This window comes from Pleurodeles waltl, chromosome 1_1 (genome assembly GCF_031143425.1).
Source record: "Pleurodeles waltl isolate 20211129_DDA chromosome 1_1, aPleWal1.hap1.20221129, whole genome shotgun sequence".
Classification (NCBI taxonomy): domain Eukaryota; kingdom Metazoa; phylum Chordata; class Amphibia; order Caudata; family Salamandridae; genus Pleurodeles; species Pleurodeles waltl.
In genome coordinates, this window is record NC_090436.1 from 147,694,897 (window position 1) to 147,715,338 (window position 20,442).

At 42.4% G+C, this 20,442-nt stretch overlaps 1 protein-coding gene across 3 annotated transcripts in view; it reads left to right on the forward strand.

Annotated features, from left to right (window-relative positions):
• Positions 1-20,442, forward strand: part of ME2 (malic enzyme 2) — a 123,408-nt gene that overhangs the window by 70,729 nt on the left and 32,237 nt on the right. For all 3 annotated transcript variants that reach the window (XM_069219360.1, XM_069219286.1, XM_069219309.1), the window contains exons 11-13: positions 13,029-13,143; positions 13,419-13,561; positions 15,268-15,370. In XM_069219360.1, the coding sequence (XP_069075461.1) occupies positions 13,029-13,143; positions 13,419-13,561; positions 15,268-15,370 (361 nt within the window). The remainder of the gene's footprint in view (positions 1-13,028; positions 13,144-13,418; positions 13,562-15,267; positions 15,371-20,442) is intronic.

Genomic DNA, 20,442 nt, shown 5'->3' on the forward strand with positions numbered 1-20,442 from the left:
GCTCTATTGCCACCTGTTTTTTGCTTTTTAAATCATTAAGAAATTTCTTAAAATACCTTCCCCCATGTCACTTGGATGGCTACTGTACATGCATTAATCACTTCTATGTTTGATTATATCAATGTACCCTGCTCACTCACTGAATATTTCAAAAAGACACTCTATTAGGCAAGGTCTGAAGCAACTTAATTGGTTGCTGAATAAATCTAAAATCAAATTTAAAACACTTATGGCGACACATAGAACATTCTATCAGAATGGCCCTAGATACATCCAAGACAAGCTAAAAAAGAAAATGTCCCTCTTAGGGCACTCTGCTCGGTCAATCATAATTTGGTCCCTTGAGTGCAGAAAGCTAGATCTGGTGTCAAATCTTTCTTTTGGTTTAGCTCCCAGTCTCTGGAATGCTCTACCATTGTACCTTTGATATATCCCTATTGGAAATCTGTTTAAGGCCCAGCTGAAGACGTTCTTATTTCATGAAGTGCAGTCCTAATCACATTTATATTAGTCAAAGCGCCAGGATGCTTGTCATGAAGCAGCTGTGCTATATAAAGTTTTCTTCCTTCATTCATTCATACTGTTTCCTTTCCAGTCATGCAGTCGCACAGCTACACTGCTGCTCCTAGGCTGGCTGCCTGATCCTACTCTGCTTCCTACCCAATGGGGTTACGTCTTTTGTCCTTCCACTGGATCTTCACTCACTCTGCTATTTTCCTCGTGGCCCCAGTGAGAAGCAAGAAAGGGAGTGGTCCTTGTAGACTGGTTTAACTCTTTCTGGTAGCTTACAAAGAGAGTGAAAATATTTTTTTTCCGTTTGTGTGAAGCTCTCAGAAACAGTTCATCAGACAAGTGGGTGGGACGGGTGGAGACTCATAATCAATTGTTGTTAGACCTGGCATTCATGGCATGGTTTTCCCCTAACTTTTGCCTTCAGACCTCCTGTTTTTGCTGATGTTGTTTTTGCTGGCCTTAAGACTCCACACACTTTAGCACTGCTTACCAACGTTAAAGTGCTTGTGCTGTCTCCTTAAAACATGTTAGATTGTCTTATACCCAATTGACATATTTAATTTGCTTGTAAGTCCATGGCAGGATGGAAGGGAGGAGCTGGGAAGGTCTCCATGAGTAAGATGACATAGGGGTGAGAAAGGTGATGGTGTCCCACATCTCTGTGGCGTATTTGCAGAGCAATTGGGCGTTTAGCAGGAGGCAGTGGAGTTTTTCAGGTGCATCATGGTTTACGTGGTGTTGACGGTGGTTGCATGTGTGGGTGTTCTGGTGTTGCAGGAGAAGAGGCAGTGGAGGCAAACGAACGGTCCCACTGTTGAGTGCAGAGAGCTGCGGCAGCAAGGATTGTCTTGAGGGTCCACGGCACCAGTGTAGCTGAAGGTGGCAGGAGAAACAGGGTTTCTGGCGCTGGGCATGTTCCAGGCGTGAATGGACACAGACAGACTTGCCTTTGGCACACCCACTGAGCATGTCTGCTGTGCAGCCATGCTGTGACCTCTATTAAGTATGTCCTGGGAGGAGCACGGAAAGCAGGAGGCAGAAGCAGCAGGAAGCAGGAGAACGGGAAAGTAAGCAGCCGGCACCACTGAGCCAAACATTAAAAACACAGGCACAAATTACAACCAACAAAGGCTAAAACAACAGGCACAAAGTGAAAGTGGCAAAAGGCAGAAGCAACAGGCCCAAAGGCAGAATTAGCAGAAGGCCAAAAAGTAACAGGCACAAAGTTAAAGTAACAGGCAAGAACAATGGCAAGTAAAGTAAAGTGATATGGCAAGAATGGGTAACAAGGCAAGAACAATGGCAGTGACTGTCATAAAAGAAAACAGGGAGGTAACTACGGAGCCACAGTGCTCGGGCAGGGAGGTGGAGCTGGCAGCTGGGACCAGCTCAATTGGGTCATGCTACAGCCTTCATTAAGTAGGTGCTGGAAGGGGTGCAGAAGGCAGAAAGTGGGAGGCGGGAGCAGCATAAGAGCAGGAATGTAAGTGGCTGGCGCCGCTGAGACAGACAATGAAAACACAGGCACAAATTACAACCAACAAAGGCAAAAACAGCAGACAGGAAGCAAAAGTGAAATTAGCAAAAGCAACAGACATGAAGACAGAATTATCAGATGGCAAAAAAGTAACAGGCACAGAGTTAAAGTAACAGGCAAGAACAGTGGCAAGTAAAGTAAAATAAGAGTGGCAAGTAGAATAAAGTAAAGTGATAAGGCAAGAACGAGTAACAAGGCAAGAACAATGGCAGTGACCAATGACCGGCATAAAAGACGTTAGAGGGTGACAACTGAGTCACAGTGCTCAGGCCGCTAGTTGGCAACTGGGGCATACCCGTGATCATGCCTTTGAGGGTCTTGAACCTCTCAACAAGCCCATTGGTTCAAGAGATGCGGGATCTCTTTTGTGTGGTGTTTTCATTTGATGACTGTTTGATGTGTTGCACAAATACTTTACACATTGCCTCTAAGTTTTGCCTGACTGCTTTATGCCAAGTTACCGGAGGGTTGAGCACTGGTTAGTTCAGAGTTGACTTGTGCCTTGCCCTGATAAGGATTGTGGTTGCTGCTTGACCAGGGATAAGACCCTAGTTAAACAACAACACAATTTCCCACAGTCGTCATGAGTTACCCGATCCTATTTCCAAACTTTTTCGAAGGCTTGCTTGAACAGTTGGATTTTTGTACGTTTTCTGAAAAACTGGTGAATTGGTTCTGCTATTAAGGTTGGGTGATAAACTCACTGGTCATTAGGCTCTGTGATGTTAATGCAGGAACAGTGGTTGAAGAACTATAATATATTTGACTAAACTATGACTTCTGAATAACAGTTGGTGGGGAGATTGTTTCATCATGGAAATGGGTCACTGCACATGTAGTCTTGTGTGTAGTAGAAAGGACATTCAAGGTGATCATAAATTCCACTGAGAATGAGAGAACATTTAAGGCTGGGTTAGCATGCTGAGCTGTTATAGTTAGGCATACAGAAGTTATTGCAGTGGACAATCAATATTACCATGGTTTTCATGATCTCAACTCAATGGTTGAAAGCTAGGCTCTCAAAACCTCTGAAGGGGAGTCTACCTCCAAACACAATGAAAACATTCTTACTGTGTTTAGACAGTGGGTATCCCAAGATCAGTGGATCAGATGAATGTGGTTATTTCTGCCGTAATTCCATCCAACAGCTTTGCCTCTGTTTAAGAACAATTATGATGCGACTGTTCTCCATTACCCCTAATTACATATGGCCCAGACTGTTGTGGCCTTTGTATATGCTGGACTCAGGAAGCATATTTGCTTTGTATTTTCTATGTAAACTGTTTCATAACTGTTACAACTAGAATTCTTCAAGCTTCAAAATCTTTAGTGGTTTAGTTCTCATCTGACAGCATCGGAATAACAATCCACACTGGTAAAAATACAACACATTAATACATGGTCACAAAACTTTAAAAAATGAAACCCTACAAATACCATAGCAAACATTTTCATTAGTTAGAGGCACTCATAAAAGTCAAACCCACCATGCTATAATATTTTCCATTATATGAACATGTGGTGTAAAAAGGCTCTTCGCAATGTTTTAAAGCTTGTCAAATAAAAACCACATGGCAAAAATCTTGAATGCCATACATAGAAAGAATAGCAACACAAAAGGATGATGGACGGAGTGCTGACAATGCAAACACTCACCCCCAGTCACAGATCTGGGTTTAATCCATCGTTCTTTTGCTCACCATGCCACCGCAGTTTGGACCCAGCCATAAGCAAATCAGTCTTGACCCTGTTCCTCATGGGAACAGTCCATCCCGAACTGCCAGGCCAGGTCCTCCCTGGTCCGGAAACAAGCATCCTGGGACCGGTTTCAGGGTATCACCCTTCTTTAGCCAGGCTAGCTTGATTCCAGTGGCACAGTGAGCAAGGGACCCACGTCTGGGCATACCCTCCCACTTAGGGTAACTTTAGCAACACAAAAGGATGATGAACGGAGTGCTGACAATGGGGAACAGGGTCAAGACTGATTTGCATATGGCTGGGTTCAAACTGAAATGGCATGGCAAGCAAAAAAACTGATGGATTAAACCCAGATCTGTGACTGGGGGTGAATGTTTGATGTGCTCCGCATTCCGTCCATCATCTGTTGTTTTTGCATTTGTCGCCCCAAGTGGGAAGGTTATACCCAGACGTGGGTCCCGTGCTTGCTATGCCACCAGATTCAAGCAAGCCTGGCTGATGAAGGGTGATACCCTGAAACCGGTCCCAGGATGCTTGTTTCTGGTTCAGGGAAGACCTGGCCTGGCAGTTCGGGCTGGACTGTTCCCATGGGGAACAGGGTCAAGACTGATTTGCATATGGCTGGGTTCAAACTGAAATGGCATGGCAAGCAAAAAAACTCCTGGATTAAACCCAGATCTGTGATTAGGGGTGAATGTTTGATTTGCTCCACATTCCATCCATCATCTGTTGTTTTTGCATACATAGAAAGAAGGCAAGTAGGTTCAGCTTAAGTACTCTGAGAAGCGCTTTCCCATTATTCAATGATGGTGCATAATAAAGGACCATTGTCTCTTAGCAGGATAATTACACTTCGAGCCCTGTGATCAGTGGAGAATGCATTTGATGACTACTAGTTGGTCGGTATCGGCTTTCGATTTACATAGGAGTGTGATTTCCCTGTACAAGTCCTTCAACAAATCTGGGTGTCATTTGTGAAGTGCTGCCATATGCAGCAATACTAGCATCCAACTATAGGGTGGGGGCCGGAACTGGTATATTTCAGAAAGCAAGCTCTTACGGCCTCTAGTCGCAGGCAATTACTCAGTACTGGTCCACTACCATGATCGAGAGAAGCAAGCCCAGCCGCCTATAGGGAGATCTACAGGATACAATAAAGTAATTGCAACAAAGCTTTGTGGGTGTTTTAGTGGCTTATTGTACGCAAGAAGCATTGCTACTTCAACAAGAATGCTCTCCAGATTTCCATCAGGAAGAATAAGCCCTTGAAGTAACTTTGCAATGTAGCTAATGAGGAAACTATTAGATGTGGTAGAAGAAGAAAAGTGTGTAGTGGCAGTGAATGTTACATGTTCGGTTGACATTGTGGTCCAACCACAGCAGCAACAATGCACAAGTCCATACCCATTAATTTATTTAATGTTTTATATAGTGCTGTTCTACCCATGATAGTTATAAGTGGACTTTAGAAAGAAACAACCTATGATAAGCTATTTCTTTTTACAATTAAACTATGAAACTAAATGAGAGCACACCAGGAGAAAAAGCAATGAGGTATTAGACAAGAAAACATGGGAAAACAGTAAATAAGATGGGTACTTTTGCCAAGGCGAGTTTGAAGCATAGTTTCATATGAATCTAGGGAGTTCTAGGAATTGTAATAAAAGACTAGTCTGAAAGGTGTTTTTCAGTTTTATAAGGCAATGAAGAAGATCACAGAGGTGCCTAATAATCCCGGTCTCCTGATATACCTCCCTAGAAAAATTGTTGTCCAGAGAGTTTAATTTTTTAATTGGGTTTTTCAATCATTTGAGAAGTAATTTAGCTTGGGCAGACGTTAATGATCCAGGCTGAATTTTTCTGGGCAACATTTTTTAAAATGGCAGATGTGTTGCAGTGATGATGTAATATTTCAGGAACCATGAGACCTAAATACTTCATTTTGATTCCAAAACATAGACTTTGGAGTTCAATTAGTCTTATAAAGACAGAAAATAACTCCTCAGAGCAACTCTTCTGCCATTTTCCAAATGGCGGCTATAATAGAGGAAGAAAAGACATATATAGCAATGAAACAAATAATCATGGTTTTTAATCCTTTTATGTATATACCAAACAATGTTTATGATCAGAGTATGAAAAAAAATGTTTTAGACACATTTTCACAGTTCACTTCATTTATTTGTTTCGGCAATCGCTAGTGGTACATTTGCAGAATGTTGAACATTTGAGAAGAGCATATCAACAGGGATTCCTTTTTGTTGCACAGGTTTTTCAAGTAAGGTCTGTGGGTAGAGGCTTTAGAAATTTCGTAGGTTTTAGCACCCCATCAATATCTTCCCAACCAAATTCACACAGATCTATCTCTACATGTGCATAATCCAAAACATTTAAACATCTTCTGATCAATTTGAATGTTTTTTAATGTGTCCACACACAGAATATGACACCTGTAGAAGGTCACTTAGAGGGACTGATCACTTGAACTCACTGTACCGAAGATCGTCAAATGTGTGACAGTCAGAACTCGTTTTCCACACATGCACAAGGTATTTTTCTACATCTTTAAAGTCACAATCTTCTTCAGTCTCGGCAAATCCTTTTAGAAACTTCACAGATTCAGCATTTAAAGCTCCAAACTTTGTTTCAATTTTGCTCATAGTGTCATCACCCGTAGGAATATATGCCTTGATGAGAACACTGGGCATCTCTGGGTCAAGTTTCCTGTAAAGAATAAGAAGGGGAATTATGTTGTTTCTTGACTGTTCCATAACGTATTCATAACTTTGACAATCCTTGACTTATGAACATTGCAACAAATCTAAGTAGCACAATAATATCTGTGTCATTTGACAGTACAATGACTCGAGTGGAACCACTTCAAACAGCCCTCTCAACATGTGGCACACCACAAAGATCAGCTTCCTCCAATTTGCTGTTAAGTTCTTGAACAATAAGGCCTGTACCTTTTGAATATATCTTTGCAGGCACCAACTCCTCATTGACAATCATTCCACTTGCAATAATTAGAAATTCAGTGTTCACTGAAGCATCAGCAATGTTTTGGCAAGTTAACATCTCCAAGTTCATCTTGTTCGATGTTGATGACCAGAATTTATCAAGTTGCACAGGTATAGGTGTCGAATTTCTGATGCAGGCAAAGTCAATTGTTCCACTTCTAGACTTTCGTCTGATTGTTTCACATTCTGTAACAGACAGGTCAAGATAACTGTCAAAGACGATGCGCATTTCTTGCAAGGTGCATACTTACTTTGATATCTGTAGAACAGTCTGAGTGACCTCTCTGAAGTTTTGCATGGATGAAATCTTCACCATTCGCACTTGTGACATATGGTCCACAACAACAGCAGTTTTTAAAGAGAACACCTTTTTGAATTGAAATTCTTCAGGTGAAAGGTTTTTGTTCGAGCTCTTGTATGAGTTTGAGCTTCACTGGTTTTGTTGCAGCATCTCCATCAAATAATGCGTTTGTTGGAAGTAGATCATGCAACAGAATGTCCTTGATAAATTCACCCCTTTCTTTTGCTACACCCATCTCTCTATGTGCTTGCGAAAGTTGTTTTTTGTAAACTGTTTTGTAGTGGCTGGTTGGAAGAAACTCTTACTATGGCAATTGAAGCGTGGATGTTTAGCTTTAGTAATTATTTCAAACAGCTTTTTCTCTTTCAATACAAATTTCTCCTGATTCAGTTGTGCATGTAGTTTCGATCCATGTTCCAGGGCATCTAATAGACGTGTCTTCATGTCCTTATCTACATATTGTTTGTTTGCGAAGTTGTGTAGTCGCACAGGCTCAGTCATTTCAAATGGGTTTTCTTGCTACTATATGAAATGAAGGAGGCTGTCAACCTGTTTATTAAAACTTTGTTCTCTCTTTCCCACAAGTTTGTGGTGAGGAACAGTTCCACGATGGTCTATTATTTTTTAATTTGTCATCTCTCTGAAAACATTGCTAATAGAAAGGACTTCATGGTAAACTAGCTACATTTGAGGAACATAATCACTTTTACGTGGCTGACCAACAATTCCCTTGGAGCTTTTCTATGATCCCTGGATTGTAAGTTTTGTTTCATATCTGGAGCCACAGCTTTGGACCTTTCCTCTGTCTTTCACGATAAAATGTCTTTGAATGAATTTACTGTAGAGGTATGGTTTTTCCATCATTAGCTTCTTCACTCTTACCAAACACGAGAACCCATATCTCAGGTAGTTTATCCAATTGAATTCAAGAAACACAGTAATCAGTGACTCCACAGTCTTCATGTGCAGCTCCCAATCACCTTCCTGATCAGCATGTACCAATTTTTTCACTAGAGCTATCATTTGTAAAACATTTCCAAGTTCTGATTTTTCTTCACATTCTTTGACAAACTCTATGAACTTGGTTTTCTAATTTTGAACTGACTGTATTGAACATTGCCTGGCTCTGCATTATGTCTTTTGAATGAAGTGCACCCTTTGCCTTCTTCATATCTGAGATAAGATATGCAAAACCTAATTTGTCATTCTTGTTCCAGGAAGCATTCCAAGGCAATGTTTCTATAGCCCCAGATATTTTGAGCATACCTTGTAACAAATTAACATAATGAGTTCCGCTCAGTGCTGACTGGACAGTTTTGCTTCCAAAGATTTCACCATCAATATGTGCATCGTCTATGCCACACCCACTGAGATAACTTCCTGCACACCACAGTAAAACTTTGGTCATGTGTTAAATGCCCGTCATTGGATAAAGATCTTCAAATTCTACTGGATTGCTCATAAAAATGTCAGCAACAATACAGAAAACACCTTCATTGCAGAAAATTGGCAGGATAGGCTGGTCTTCAAGCTGAGCACCCAAATTTTGGAATTTTTGTGATGTACACTGTAGCGTAGTTTGTGCCTTGAGAAGGTATTACTCGTAAAAACCTACCCTTCTTCAGTGGACGGTATTCTGGGAGATCAGAGCATGAATTCCAGCCCATGGAGGAACTGCCTTTTATTCATCCTTCAGTCTGCACCGAATAAGTAATATGATAAATTCAGTTAAATCAGCTTTGCGGACCGCAGCATCAGGTAGATGAAGATCCATGTCCTCAGCCACTTTGAAACATTCTGGTAGACGGGGACGTGTTGATGGATTGTAGTGATTTTTCACACATTGGCAATGCAGTTGGGTTATGAGTTTGCACTTTGTTTAATCCTACAGATGACACAGCATGTTTTTACAGCAGCTACTTCATTGGTACAGTCTTGACAAGGCATCATGACAGTATCATGTGTGCTGGATGTTCCAGACAAAGAGAAGCTGTCTTCAAAATCTAAATTACCAAGAGCAGCAATTGTAAATCATTTCCTGGTAAAGTGACTTGGAAGTGTTGTGCTCTTGGTTTCATGAGATTTTACAGCATGAGCTGCTAACAAGTTCCTGCTCCGTATTGTCATTATAACTTGTTGATACACTAATCTTATTCATTGCCGTGATTAGCTCTCTACTTTTGCACTTGTCATAGATTGCATGAGTAGTCATGTGTAGCAGAGTTTTCTTTTTGCCGTGATGTGATTCATGAAAAATCACGATTTGAAAATCATAGTACATTTGCACAACATAAGCCTGTATGTTCATGGGATTGTCTTCCACTTCTTCGCTTATATTTTCAAAGCCATCATACATGTTGCTGACTTCTGTTCTGAATTTAAGAATTTTCATTTGTAACAGTTTTGCTTGGCTGATATTAACCAATGATGTAAACAATGGTAAGACATCAGGCATTCTTGTTGACTCCCATGGTTTGCAGAGCTCTGGGGCATCACAGAATTTGTAATTAAGTCCAAAATCTAAATCTTTCAGGACATTTCTTTAAATGGTTCCTGCTGATTTTACTGCATCCTGTGATCTTATTTTGGCAGCAAGAACTTCAGAAGTCAAATCAGCTGAGAACACCAAAAGTGCTCATTCTCTTTGTTAGACAGACAAAAAACGAATTCTGTCATTGTACATTCTCACCAGAAAAATCTAAATTTCATATTATGGATCAGTACAGTTTCATCAATGTTGACCAATATTTCTCTGATCTCACTGAGTAAGCCATAGCCAGCACTCAAGTGGCTTTAAAACTTAATTAGCTTTTTCAAAGAGTGCAAAGTTAACTGAAGGCTGGCGGTTCCCTTGCTGCTGGGAGCTCATTGTACATTCATATTTTCAAATGTACGCACGCATACTGTTCGGATGGGCATACAAATCCATTGCAAATACATTTACCTGCTGTTTAGATCAGCTACTCGGCTAAAAACTTCATCTTGGAAGAAACTAGCTGCATATAAATACATCTATGCCCTTTGAGACTCACATACTCTGTACTTTGTTCTTTTGTCAATCCCTTTGGCCCTTGCTCTGGCTAAACCACAGATAACACATTGAAGATCCTCTGCTTTCTGATCTGTTATTGGAGATGGACAAGGGGTAGCCATCGATCTTCTAAGTGGATGGGCATTGGGTTTGGTTGTCATTGCTTTCTCAGAAGACTCTGATTCTTGTTATGATTCCCTGATATGCTGCTTTTTTTTTTTACAATTTTTTTCCAGGTTTTTTTCCCCATTGTATACGACTTGTAGCACGTGTTGTTACAATGATAACATATTTGATACGTTTCACCCATCAGTTCTGAACTTCGTATTTCTGCAGCATCTCAAACTCTCTTCTGTCCAGCCACAGTTGATGTTAGCTTTTCTTTCTGATTAGTTTGACATATGACACATTTTTCTTTTTTGAAGGAGTACTCAGATTTGGTAGTTAGCAACACTCTGTCAGGAGGTAAAGATCCTCTGCTACAACCTGCTTCGCTCATTTTTATGAATTTGATCAATGGAAAACCTGAAACAAATATTAAAATAAATGACCAATATGATAGCTAAAACACATCGTTGTAGAGCTGCCATTTTGGAAATGCAGAAAGGAAGCTTTGGGAGTATTTTTCTGTCTCTATAAGACTACTTGACCTCCCCACCCCAACACCTATGTTTTGACACCAAAATGAAGTATGTAGATCTCATGGTTCCTGAAATATTACATAATTACTGCAACACATCAGCCATTTCTTAAAATGTCATCCAGAATTTTTTTTTTTCCAGATTAGCAATGTCTACCCAAGCGAAATTACTCACCAGATACAAAAACACAAATCAAAAATAAAAATCTCTGTACAACAGTTTTGTTTATGGAGGCATATCTAGGGGCCAGGACTATAGGGTCTCCAGAGAGAGAGTTCCATAACTAAGGTGCTGCACCCTGTTATTGATGCTAAACCAACATTCTTAAAGTAATGAATACAAAGGTTGAGAACCTGACCTTGTATTCTGAGAGCTTAACGTATTCAATGACAAATAAGATATTGAAATACCAACATTTCCTAAACAAATATGTATGACACAAGCTATACTTTGATGCTTGATTAAATTGTTGATTTCTTAGCTCCATTCATTAAAACAATGTAATTGAGTCATATCATTATGAAACAATTCTGAAACATTAACAGCAAATAAAGTGGATGCTTGTTGAGCACAGATATTGCTTGAAATGACATCCTGCATTAGGTAATTTCAGCTGACTACAAGCTAGGTGTGAACATGCCTTAATGACAAATATCAGCTCGAAAGAATGAATTCAAGTCAAATCTTTTCTGATGGTGTATTACAAATTCTATTATACATGTGATACTGTTCACATGGCCAAATTAACTTGTTCAGTAAAAACGGGCTCGAATATGAAGTGTGAGATATGTGTCTCGATGTTGTCAACAAATATCCACTGTACTATATAAATTGTCCAACCATTCTTGGGATTGCCCTCTACTCGGCTGTTCTAAGGTGGACTTGCACCTTTCAGATGTTTCTCCCACTTCAGTGGGTATATGTTCAGCTCTGTATTCCATGGTTGTGCTCCAGATCCCATACAGCCAGGCTCAGAAGTGAAAGAGTGTTAGCTGGCCATTGTTTGCAGCATTGCAGTGGGTGGGATGTGCTCCTACTCTCTCTGTGCACCACTCCTTGGTGGAATCAACAGTCCCTACGTCCCCCTCAGAGGCAGCTTTGTTGTTTATAGGTGTCTATTTTGGATTATCATGGTTATTTGTCGACTGTCATGGCAGTCTTGGAAAAGGTACCACATATAAAAGGCTACTCCATCATAAATCGCTGCTTGTCATCTATGGATTTCCTGCCGTTGAAGTTGGCAGCCCCTGCTTGGAGCGCATCTTCTGGTGTCCTGTTGGGATTCCAGGGAGAGACTTTTGCTGGAAGGTTGGAGCATTCCATGCTCACGTTGCTGAGGCCTTGTTCGGCAGGTGCAGCACTGCAAACCTTGACCTAGTGAAACTCGAGCTGAACCTTTACTGTGCAACCATAATGTTGCACATTATGACTGCTCGCCTGTCTGTGTACAGATGCTCCTGTTATGCAGATTAAGGTCTTAGCATCTGGGCGGTAGGGGCGTTGATGGCTGGTTATTCACCCTGTCTGTCTTCTGTTTTCACTATATGCACAAATTCCACTCCTGTTAGTCCCCTCCTAATCATTCCACTGGTCAAATCATGACCCATCATTGCTTCTGCGGATCGTTGGATTCTGTGCTGCTCTAGCTTGTGGTCCATCTCCAGCAGTTCTGTCAGTGATGAATCACCCTAAGGTCTGTCTTCAAAGCCATCAAGAGTAATTTTGGAAAACAAAAGAAAGCCAAAAATGTTTGGTCTTGAATAACTTGAAACAGTGCTACACAAACAGATCTTTCTCAATAAATTTATTTAAATAACTGGCAAAATATTTTTGTTCTTTGCTTCTGCTCAGGCATAAATAAATATAATGCATGGAAGGAAACTGCAGTCATCGCATAAAATGTTTTGAGTATCAGTTACTGAACCCAATCACGGAAAATAGAATCTGAAAACAGGATATACGTTGTGGGGTGTTCTGGGTTTAAGAGTGATCTCATCACAAATTATTTTGTCTACGTATGTAGTCGATCCCCCAAAAATGCTTTCCTAAGCACTATCCCTAAATGGCAGAATAAGGTACAGCATGACAATCTAAAATTGCCTCAGGCTCCCAAACTATTGCTACAGGTAAATACTATTTTCCTGGTACACAGAGGGCTAAAAATATTCATAATCTCTGAAATCTTTGGCATAACATGTTCATTCAGTTGTATTGTATGCAACCTAAAAAGGTTTTAAAAGCACTTGTGTTATTTATTTTCATTGTTTTTTTCTGATTTTGCTTACAGGGTCGGAAAGAAGGCATTGATGTCAACCAGGAATCCTTTGCTCACCAGGATCCCGGACAGACAATTACAAACTTTCTTGATGCTGTTAATGTCATCAAGCCCTCAGCAATTATTGGTGTGTAAAGGACTAACTACACATACACTAGTTTTTCTGGTGCCAGAGGAGTGACAGGAATAACTGAAAGAGCACCTGCAGCTAATGCTTTTAGAATCAAGAAAGATTATGAAAATATATGCTTACTTACATGGGCAAAATTGCTGAAAGTAACCATCAATCTCCAGAGGTTTAATTGTTGACTTAATTTTTATTTTAGTAGCAAATGCATTCAGAACAGAATAAAAAAATATTTTTAAAATTCTCAGTTTTAAAATCAATGATTATTATTTTAGGTGTTGCAGGTGCTGGAAGGTTTTTCACTCCTGATGTTATCAAAGCTATGGGCTCCATAAATGAGAGACCTGTCATCTTTGCACTTAGTAATCCTACAGCAAAAGCAGAATGCACCGCTGAAGAGGCATACACGTTAACGGAGGTAAGTAACGAAAATAACCTCTATTAGTTCAACATGTGGCAACATTTCATTAGCTTTCATAGGTTTCTGTAGCATTTAGAATCTTGTTTATGTTTATATAGAAATAGTATCTGCCCTGGTAATTATAATGGGATTTATTGTTGATCTCTGTTTACGTTGCAATAAATTGACAAAGCAAAATGTGGTCCAATAGCAATGTTGCCGGATTTTATGCCAAGGGAAGAAAGATATCTGTATTAAATCATTATCAGGTGAATCAGTCAGTTCATTCAATTGAACAACCCATGACTGTAGCCGCTAGAACTTCCATCCCCAATGAGCAGTTTGTGAACTACTGGTAGCTCTCCTGATACCTGTGATTAGCTCCCATGTATCCATCCCAGCCTACTGAATTAGAACTTTGTGCTTGGTTGAATTAATGTACGTATGCCAAATTTGTGTATTCAAGACAATAATGTGTGTATTCTCAGAACTCATAAGCTTAGAGAAAAATGGCTGAATTTCCAAAATATATTTAAAGCTTATTTTTGAATGATAAGTCATGTGGGGAGACTTGTCACAAATGTTATTGCTTTCATACCAGGGACATTGCAGGTGTGGTTGTTATGCATCATCCATGTTGAGGCATTCTAAAATCACTAAGCCTTTTTCACATTACTGCTGGCAACCCTGTCTGGTGCACTAGGGTGATCACTGTTAGTAATCATGCATATGGTGGCCAAAGTGTACTTGTATCTGATGTGGTCAGTATTACAACACTAATACTAGAAGCTCACAATTATTTTCCTTGAACAAAAGTAGCTTTTATTACTCAAAAGGTTGGAGAACCCTGCGCATCACCATGTAATGTCAGATAAAGCCCAGGACTGGAAACGTATTGCAATGACACACTAGGAAGCAGTCTTTGGTAGGGTGGTTGAATGTGTGCAATTACAAGTCTTGTAAGCATTCCTTGCAGATTCAAATTTTAGTCATGTTACTGCTGGGAACTGTTTCTCTCTCTAGGGGATTCTTGTAGAAGTGCCCACACGTGCACCCTGTTTTATGACTATAAGTGTAATAAGCAAATTATTCCATTGGTTGAATGTTGCAAATAAGAGCTTTATGCAAGGGGAAAGTGCATAGTCTCTACAGGAAGCTGCTCTACTGTGGCATGAGTGTGAGTCCAAATTATGCAATTGATTCATGTTGCCGGTTCTGGAACTCCTGGGTCCATCGGGGTTCGCAGGACACTACCACTGGCCTGCAAAAGTGTCTGCCTTTGCAAGTGAATGTTTGTGTGAAAAATGAGTTTTGTGACTATAGTATCTAGAACAACACTCACGATTGTTCTTTCTGTGGTATTATTTGACATGCTTGTGGTGGATGTTGGACTGAGGCAAGGATCTCTTGGGGCGGTACTTGTCCTCTTTGTTGGAGCTTGAAAAGGATGTTAGTTGTACTACAGATCAACTTTTTGGACTTTGTAACCCCAGGGTTTAGAGTGATTTCAATTAACCCTGCGGTACGTTCTGTGAGGGCAGCGAGAATCAGATCACTGTTTGAGCTAAAAATGAGCCAGACTTGTGATCTTACTGTAAATGTTTAAAAAAAAAACAGAGACAGGTATTGATACTCCTATATGCATTAATCGAAGCATCTTCGATTGCATCTTTGAAATGGCAGTAGTCACCAGGCTGATGCATTTATTTTATTTTGTTCTACAGGGTCGCTGTCTCTTTGCCAGTGGCAGTCCCTTCGGGACTGTCACTCTAAGTGATGGACGAACCTTCATACCAGGCCAAGGAAACAATGCATATATTTTTCCAGGTGAAGTATAACTTATTGTTCATACACCCCAGACTCTAATTTTCTGTAGCACTTAATGACTTGTGCTTTCTGCAATGACATATTTATCTGTCAAGTTCTTAAGCTTCATGTACTTGGACACTAAAACCATACGAAGAACAAGAAACTGCACAAAGTCATGAATCTGCAAAAAGTAAGAAAATCCACAAAAGCATGATAAATAGCTCTCAAATGCATTACATAAAAGTACCTGAATAGTGTTTTTAAAAAGAAATATTTTTCAAATTTTATTCTCTAAACTGATGGGCCTTGATGTTTGCTTTTGCTTCCTTAGAGTGTTTTAAGTATTTCCAATTTGCCTGAGCTAAACTTTGGTTTTGAAAACTGACTTTGGGGTGTCTGGAATCCGAAATTACATATATGTACTACATATAGATTGCAATACCCACAACATTACTACAGCACACCATTAACTGGGCGTGTCCATTGCAGACAGAAACCGTGACCCCATACAGTAAAGGCACTCTCCCCAGCACAGCAACAAACTTGGTCCTGTTTTGGGATGTTACATTAGTTAAAGGCGGACGGGCTGTTTGAAGCAGTCAACGTGCAGGAGCCAGTCTGCTTTTCACTGGGCAGGCAGCTTCCTGGGTTGCATCTGAAAGTGAGCAGAGGTTCCGCTGCAGGCAGGGTTCAGCAAGTGGCTTCACTCTCCTCCAGTGGATGCCACAGTGTCCATGGGACGCTGATACCCCCACCTTTTTTTAAAATAAGTATTTTTGTTTGGGTTTCAAGTAGCGCATGAAATTACCATGTGTAAGTCACACAACAAAGTGCTAGTATCTGTGAAGCGTCGCAGGTAAAAGAAACAAAAAAGAAAAACAATACCCCCATCCTCCTAAACAACACACAGACACTCAATCACGAGAGCAAATACAGCAACAAGCAGTATTTTAGTCCACCAGCGACCATTCCAAGCCATATGTCCACCAGTATCTCTCCTTACGCCTTTATCAGTGTGTCGCAGTAGTGTTGCAGTAGTCTGTATTTCCCCATTAGTCAGCACATCTAAGGAATGGAACTCCATCCAGCTGCCCTCAAACCTTCTGAATTTTCCAGGGACAGCCTCTACTGTTATATGTAGCCTTCTCTGTCATAATAAATACATCCATTCCTCTCTTCCAAGTTTCCAATGTTGGGCATACCTCATGAACGGGCAATGTTCCTTTTGGCCACCACCAGTCCAAGGCCGCAAAACAGGAGCTTAGCTTGGGGCAAGTCTATATTGTTAGAGATTTCCAGAAGAATTAATTTGGGATCCAGTGGGATCTGTGCCAACAACACCTCCTGGAGTTCCCCCACAATCCTCACTCAATATTTCTGGATCACTGGGCACTCCTAGATCAAATGTAGGAAGGAGCCGATGACCCCCGTCATCTCAAGCAATTCTGGTGTTGTGCCTTCCCCATAGCATGCAGTGGTTGTCTATCATAATATATCCTCTGGAGGATCTTAAATTGGATCAATCGTAGTCTCGACCTGATGGCTACTTCCTATTGGAACATGAATGCTGCCTCCCAATCCACATCCTCCACTTCCCATAGGTCATCCTCCCAGCAGCTGCGTAACTTAAGAAAGGTGTCAGGAATGTGGTTATTAATGGTCTTGTATGTCAGGGACACAGCTCTCCATGCATGTCGTAACCATGGATAATGCAGGAACTGCATCTTACTAACCGCATACTCCATTTGAAGAGACATAAAAGGCATAATATCTCCACCCTCCATCAGGTCTCCCATTTTCGAAATTACAATGTGGTCCCAGGCCTCAAAGCCTTTCAGTTTTCTGATTTCCGGCAACCAATGCCCCTCCCACAGGAGCGTCTCCCTCATGGGTCGGCTGTGCTGTCCTATGAGAGTGGTAACCATGGTCCACGCAGTCAGGGACATTTGGCCGGCAAAAGGAGCTGTTGTCCCCTCCCCCATAAAGATATTGGGGACAAGAGTTCCCTTCCCACTGCAGTCTCTCTAGTCAGAACATGGGGTAGTCCAATGGGGAAAACATCCAATCATGGGCATATATAAGATGGACTGCCCAGTGGTATGCTTTTGGATCTTGAAGGGATAGAGCCCCACTGTATTGATTATGCTGTAGTGTTTTGAGGGCAATTCTAGAGTGTTTCCCCTCCCACAGAAAGAGACGCAAGTCCGTGCTATAGTAGCAAAAATCTCCAAGGGGAATGTGGTGGTATGTGTTCTGTAGAACATATAACAATTTTTGGAGGGAGGTCATCTTAAACATGGCTCCGCACACCAATCAGTGTAAGAGGAAGACCCCTTCAACGTTCCATGTCAGCCTGGCAGGCTCCCATCACCCTCCCCAAGTTGCAGGCATGGCAAAGCTCTGCCTTATGCATCATATATATATACCGAGATACTTCCTTTTCGTGAGCATTGGAGATGCCTAGGCAGGAAGTGCATTTCTGTGTCCCCCTGTGGGGTACATTGGATGGATTTGTCCCAATTGATCTGGTAACTGGAATACCTTCCATGGTCCTCGAATAAGTGGAAGAGGCATGGAAGGGAAATTAGGGGATCCGTTACATACATAAGGGCAAAGAGCAAAGGGGGCGGGGGGCAACCCTGTCTAGTGCCCTACCCAATGGAGAACTCAGAGGAGAGGGCCCCATTAACCCTAACTGCCGTTACCGGGTTGCAATAAAATTGCACCCACTCCAGATATTGAGGACCAAGCCCAAATCTCACCAGTGTGCCGTCCACGAAGGGCCAATGCACTGCATCAAATGCCTTCTCAGTGTTGAGAGCCACAAATATGGTAGAATCGGAGTACTTCAATGGGACGCTTAGCCCATATTGTATTGTGTGGAGCTTCCCGGCTTAAAGTCAGATTGATCCCTCTAGATCAGGTGAGTAATGACACCTTGGAGGCATGTAGCAAGCACCGTGGCTAAAACTTTCACCTCAGTGTTCAAGGGGAAATCGTTCTATGCGCATGACTCCTTAGGTAAGGGGGGGACAGTCCCCTGTTGCCTTGCCTCTAGGAACAAATTTAAGAGATGAAACAACTCTGTGGGCACCCATTTGGGCCCAAAACTTTACCAGAGCAAAACTTTGCTGTGGCGGGCTCAACCTCCTCTAAGAAAATCTCACATTCTAAGTCCTCACATGCCTCTTCATCTAACACTGGACCAGGTACGTCCTGCAATTATCTCCTAATCAGAGAGGTATCCTTCAGTGATATGGGCCTGTACATATCTTTGTAATAGCAGGCAAAAGCCTCTGCAATCTCCCCATCCGAAGACACTTGAGTTCATTCAGGACTCACTATCTCCAGTACCCACCTCGCCTCCAATTCTCTCCTTCCGAGCAACGCCAGGAGCTTGCCTGCCTTATCTCCCATTTCATATAGCCTGCGCTAGGTGACTCACATTTGGTTCTTTACTCCCCCCTCTGCAGTTTACCGATATTCAGCACTGCTTAGTTCCAAGTTGCAGAGGGTGGGGGGGCTGGCTATTGACCTAAGGCATCCTCAAGCACCAATAGGTGGTTTTCCAGCCTTTCCAGGGCTTCTGCCACCTTTCTCTTCTTCCGGGCTATCAGATTCTGGGCACTATCCCTGAGCACGTTTTTATCCACTTCCCAAAGCACTACCTTAGACAAAACAGAGCCTGCATTTTCCTTAAAGTACAGTTCAGTTTCCACCTGCATTCCACAGGTCACTTCCTGATCCTGTAGGTCCAAAGCATTTAATCTCCATACCCGCCCGCCCCACCACCTTGATCCCCCCCAGATGCACCACAAGGGGAGAGTGGACAGACTAGCCCTTTGTCAGATAATCTGCTCGATGTATAGCGCCTACCTCTTCTGCTGGGGCAACAATGTAGTCCAACCTAGAAAATACCTTATCAGCCCCAGAATAATAGGAGTATTTCCTATCAGTGAGGTGTGCTCGTCTCCAGAGATTGGACAGGCTGAGGGACATAGCAAAACAGGAGAGAGGAGTAGAGGGTCTGGGCATCCTGAGCGCCCCTGTTCTGTCAAGATTGATCACCATCACACCATTAAACTCCACTCTAAAACATTGAGTAGCGAATCCACCTCTAATAAAATCTTCACCAATTTTTCCAACAGGGAAGTCTGAAGCTTGGGTAGGGTGTATGAACTAATAAGCATGACCTCTTGCCTCCTCCCCAGGACCCTTTCAACTCCACGTATCTACCATATGGGTCTGTCCATTGTCACAGGATTCGAAAGGTGGAGGTCGTCACATCAAGATTGCCACCCTTCTGGATCTGGAGGTAAAGCCTGCATGTGCCAATGTGACATGAGGGGGTCTCCACCGTCCAAACACCGCGCTGTCAGCTCTACTTGATGTCAGGAGACTCCTTCTGCACGGAGCACCGGTGGTTTATGACCACCATCCAACCAGTCCTGTTGCAGCTGCACCGGGGGCCCTCAAACCATCCACACTACAGGGCTACTAGGATGCAGGGTCCCCCTCACCGCCGTGCCCTGCAGGAGCCTGCAGTGTTCCCAAACCAGAGGGGGTGGGCTGCGGTCACAGACACCTTGGGTCACCTTGTCAACAGGATATTGGGGAGGCAGGGAAGGCGCATGCCAACCCAAGAGCAATTCACTGCCTCTGGCATCACCCTGCTGACTAAGTCTGAGTCACGCGTTGGCACACGTGGGCCTGAGGGCAGCATTATGTCCCCCCTCCTCACCTTCCATGTAAGCTGCTACTGGGATCCCATGGCCAAGACTCATTACCTGTCTGCAGGCACTCGAGGCAGGCTCCTCCTCCTCCAGTTCTCCACCTGCTCCCGACATGGGCTGCAAGGCTGCACAGTTGTCATGGACGGGCGAGGCCTCCACGTGGCTCCTCCTGAGTGCTCACATGTAGTCCTGGTGAGGAATTGCATTGACCCCCAGCAGGGGGCGAGGGCCGCCAGTCAGCAGGGGCCGCACAACAGCTGGCCGCAATGAGCCGACAGGCGTTGCTGCCGGGACAGCCGTGGCCTGCTCAACTCATAGCTCACGGGGATGGTGGTCCCTGGCAAATGCATGGTGGCC